At 42.1% G+C, this 4,820-nt stretch overlaps 1 protein-coding gene across 1 annotated transcript; it reads left to right on the plus strand.

Annotated features, from left to right (window-relative positions):
- The first annotated feature begins 360 nt into the window (after positions 1–360).
- LOC115561222 (uncharacterized) lies at positions 361–4,573 on the plus strand. The gene is made up of 10 exons (XM_030381080.1): positions 361–1,402; positions 1,645–1,897; positions 2,040–2,371; positions 2,497–2,581; positions 2,669–2,803; positions 2,911–3,068; positions 3,179–3,287; positions 3,553–3,796; positions 3,989–4,145; positions 4,251–4,573. The coding sequence occupies exons 1-10, from the start codon at positions 866–868 to the stop codon at positions 4,527–4,529; spliced, it is 2,289 nt and encodes a 762-aa protein (XP_030236940.1). The 5' UTR covers positions 361–865; the 3' UTR covers positions 4,530–4,573.
- The last annotated feature ends 247 nt before the right edge of the window (positions 4,574–4,820 follow it).

Here is a 4,820-nt window from a genome sequence, read left to right on the forward strand (position 1 = left end):
TGGACTGCATTCTGCAACATGTTCAAGAAGGGTAAGTAGGCCTACATCAATCGCCTTCTTTCAAATATACATTATACACAGAGATGTTTCTACTGGTTGTTTTCATATTTCATAACAGCATTATGTATAAAAACGTAAGGTAATACATTACTGAACTCTTCGTGTTAGTTAGCCAGCATAACTAGGTAGCAGCATAGTTTGATTTCTCAAAATCAGCTCACCAATAAAATCAATTCAAGTGTTCGTCCCGGGGGAAAGGCAACCGTTGTGACAGGTCGCTAGTACAGCTGTTATACAGTTATCCCATAGAAACCCTTATGCTTTTCCGTACACCCTCGAAGACAATTACTACGTTTTCTCATGCTGTGATAGACATGTTTAAGTGATCTAAGTTTTATTTCTACGAGTTGTGTTAATTCATAGTAATTTACGTCACGTTCTAATATAGAGATAAGACCGTTATTCATTCATAATTCCGTTAATGGCTAACGTTAGCACTTGCCACTGGTTAGCCAGCTGTGCAGTTCGCTGTAGTCTTCCATTTTTGCCGCCCTGTGGGCTCTCGCGCGCCCCCTTCTTTGAGGCGGAGCTAGAGTTGACCTCTTTTTCACTGCAGGTTATTATGTCAGATCAGCCAGACTAAATAGGTTCTACACATAGGCCTACGTGAAATACATTGTTGACAGGACATGCGCATGAAGTGCTACAATTTACATGATTATAAAAAGGCTTACAATGATTGGAATCATACAGATATGACATTTATAGCACATAACTGTAACTGTACAAATAGAACCAAATGGACCCATTGGGGCCTTTAATACAGTATTCAATAAAACACTAACATGTAGCTATCTTTTGATAGATGCTAGGTAAGACGATGCTAGGTAAGAGGAAGAGCCCACAGAGAGATCTGCTGTCATTCTGGGCAGTGCCAGCCCCCCCTTATGCACCCCCGGAAAATGAGAGTGCAGAGGGCACAGAAGAAATGGAAGATAAAGCGAGATCAGAAGAGATTGAGGACAGTGAGGGCGAAGATTTTGATTGTATACAAATTGAAAACACAGAGACAGAAGAGCCAGCAGAAAAAAATGTGGAGATAAGAATAAATTCAGGGAAGAAGCAGAAGGCCAAAAGTGGAGCAGCCCTCTACAGGTGCACTTTTAAAAGGGAGTGGACAGCAGAATGGCCCTTCATTAGTGTAGGCACAACCACCGCCTACTATTGGTGCTCTGTTTGCCGACATGAGAACAGCTGTGCCCATCAAGGCAAGGCTGATGTCGCAAGGCATATCAAAAGCAAAATACATCGTTCAAAAGAACAGGCAGCACAGTCAACAGCCAGCATTGCACCATATTATGGCCCAGCCACTGTTGGTGGCATGACATCTCAGGAAGTCAAGGTACTAGGCGTTATACCCGCTGCTAGTAGCTGAATTGCACTTGTAGGTTATATGAGCATAAATACATAGTAAATGAAACAAATGCCTAGCTAATCTGATGTTCATTTGAACTGTTCTTATTTGTTTATTTTTGTATGTAATAGTGTTTTCCTATGGACCTTGAGTCTGCTGCTAAGACATTCATTCAATTTTATTAATGTTTTTGCATGATTTGCTCTTTAATTACATCCTTTCTGTTGCAGACAAGGAGAGCTGAGGTAAAGTTAGCAGTGTCGATGGTGGAACACAATGTGCCATTTGCAGTAGCCGATCACTTCAGCCCATTGCTGAAAGAATGCTTCAAAGATTCCCCTACTGCACAGAGCTTCAAGGCTGCCCGCACAAAAATGTCCTGCATAATAAATGAAGCAGTGGCTCCTCACTTTAGAAAGGAACTGGTCATGAAGATGAGGACCAATCCTTTCACGTTGATCACAGATGGATCAAATGATACAGGTCATTACATTTTCCACATTTTCCAGCACCCATTTTAGATATTAATTAATGTATTATATTAATCAGAACAAACACACAAACAATTTCAGTCTGATGTGTACCTTTAATCTGACATATATCATATATGTACCTATCGTTACAGGACGTGAGAAGATGAACCCGCTCACTGTGCGGGTATATGACAGTGATCTCAGCAAAGTTGTCCACAGGTTCCTGGATATGTGCCCCACCAGCGGGCCAAACTGCGGCACAGCTGAAGTCATCTACAAGAAGATGGATGAGGCCATGCAGAAAAACGCCATACCATGGAGAAACTGTGTCAGTCTGTCAGTTGATAATGCCCCTGTCAATACAGGAGCAAGGAACTCCATCGCATCCAGAGCTCATCAAGAACATGGCAGTATCTACATCCATGGGTGCCCTTGTCACATCATCCACAACACTGCCAAACAGGCTGGCCAGGCCTTTTTGGAGGTCAGTTGCTTAAGACCCTCCGTATGCCTTATGCCTAATGTCACGTCAAACAGGTTGTTATGCTGTGCGGTCATGAACCAATGACAACAATGTCTTGTGACTATAAATAATCATGTATTTTGCAGGTGTGTGGATTTGATCCAGAGGATCTCGCTGTGGATGTTGGATATTGGTTTAAAGGAAGCACCAATCGCAAAGGTTACCTAACAGGTATGTGTGTGCAGTCCCAATGTAGTACAAATTAAATCTATAATACTTTGATCAAATTGGCATTAAGATGTTCCATTCTTGTCCTAGAATTCTGTGAGCTCCATGGAAGTGAGTATATGGAAATGCTCATGCACGTTTCTGTTCGATGGTTGAGCCTGGAGAAGTGTTTGACTCGTATCCTGCAGCAGTATGAGCCACTGGCCAGCTACTTCAAGTCATTAAGTAGGCATCACATTTTAATGATGCAAATGCATGGTTATTAGAGCAGACTGAAAAGTAAATAAAGTATGCAGTATGCACAACCATTTTTTTCTCTCTTTTTCCCACAGATGACAAACAGCCAAGGTTCAGGAGGCTTGTGGTGGCATTCTCTGACTCAATTACAGAGGTGTACCTACTGTTCTTTCAAGCAACTTTTCCAGTCTTCTCCACATTCAACCTCCTCCTCCAGAGAGAGAAGTCGTCAATCTTCCTACTACATGATGAGGTAAATTGGAACCGTTGGGATACAGTTTGCTAGTATGATGTTCTATCTTTGTTCCTTTTTTATTAGCAGGAAATAAATGTAAATTTGTAAATCTTTTCTGACATTTTTAGATGAGGGGTTTTATCCGCAAGCTGCTCTCAAAGTTTCTGAAGCCCGCAGCATTGCAGCACCGGGAACTGCATGAAATATGCTTTAAGGAGCCATCCAACCAACTGCCAGGTGATTAGTAATTGTCCAGGTTTTACACATGCACTATCCACTCACTGATCTCACTCAACACACTTTTCGTTAGAGGGCTGCAGTCATCTCGTCACAATCACTGATATGATGAAGATACTTAAAGGGGTGCTTTCAAGTTGGCTATTGTGGTTTTTGATGGTGACTAAAGTGACTCAACACAGTCTTGTTCCCGTCTCATACTGACATGTTACTGCATACAGCATCGTTAATGACCTCTGCAGTTGTTGATTTGTGTCTCTTGTAGGAGAAAAGTTGGTGATTGGCTTCACTACTCGAGTTACACTCAACAGGCTCCTTGAAGCAGGAGCCATTACACCGCAGCAAGTGCAGAGGTTCCAGAAGGCAGCAGTGGCGTTTCTGGAAAGGGCTGTGGAGTATGCCATCAAGAAACTCCCCATGAAAGAGCCTCTGATTAAACATGCCATGTTTCTGGATGTCCAGCAGAGAGCAGAGTGTGGAGTGGAAGATGCCTTCTACTTTGTCGACAGGTAAGTTGGGCTATCAAGTAAAGTACATTTTATCTATAGTGCCAAATCCTAACACAAGTTATCTCAATATGCTTTGCAAGTAGAGCAGGCTTAAGACCAGGCACATTTTCTTGTTTGATCCACATCTGAAAAACAACCCCTGTTTCAGTTACACTACTTTACCAGATCACTGCACATTTTTTTTCTTTTTAGATTTCCTGAACTTCTCCCATACAATGGACCTGAAGAGCGTGACAAACTTTGTGAGGAGTTTCTGGACTACCAGACCATGGACATTGCCATGCCCGACGACCCAGCAATGTTTGACTTTGAGAGATTTTGGGGGAACATGGCATCAATGAAGAACAAGGTAAGAATTATTCTGTACTCATGGGAATACCCATTGACATAATCAACTTAATAGTACACAAAAATACTTGTGAGTAATTAGGCTTCCTATGTGCATTTTTCAAAGGTGACCGGTATGAGCAGATTTGGCAGGCTGTCTTGTATTGCCAAGTTGGTCTTGGTCATGCCTCACTCCAATGCTGATGCAGAGCGAGTTTTCTCTGTGGTTGGACTAAATAAGACCAAGACCCGAAACAGTTTGGCTCTTGAGGGAACTCTGTCATCCATCATGACCGTGAAGATGGCGAGCCTTGAGCCAGACTGTTTTAAGTGGGAGCCCCCTGCCTCTGTCATCAAGGCATCAAAATCTGCCACCAACACCTACAACGTTAGACATGCTAAATGATTGACAAATAAATGTATTTTGTCAAAATTCTTGTCTTGTTAATTTCTGGTTAAGAGAGGTTAGGAGGCCACAGTGCAGAGAGCAGCTGGCATGGAGGTGAGGACATCAGTCCTAAGGTATAAATCAATGTTAAAAAAGGCCAATTTTTTTGGTCGGCGGCCGAACGCTTCTGACTCTAAAGTCTCACTCTTGTCATTTTCTGAAACTTGGCAGCCCTGCAAACCATTTAACAAATCTACACACTTGTATCTTCAATAATATCTAAACAGAATTTCGTTATCATTTAAAATT

The sequence above is a fragment of the Gadus morhua genome, chromosome 16, assembly GCF_902167405.1.
Source record: "Gadus morhua chromosome 16, gadMor3.0, whole genome shotgun sequence".
NCBI lineage: Eukaryota > Metazoa > Chordata > Actinopteri > Gadiformes > Gadidae > Gadus > Gadus morhua.

Coding starts and splice junctions, on each gene's coding strand:
- LOC115561222 (XM_030381080.1), top strand. CDS start 866: ATGCTAGGTAAGACGATGCTAGGTAAGAGGAAGAGCCCACAGAGAGAT. Junction 1,403..1,644: donor TGACATCTCAGGAAGTCAAG/GTACTAGGCGTT, acceptor TTTCTGTTGCAG/ACAAGGAGAGCTGAGGTAAA. Junction 2,804..2,910: donor CAGCTACTTCAAGTCATTAA/GTAGGCATCACA, acceptor TTTTTCCCACAG/ATGACAAACAGCCAAGGTTC.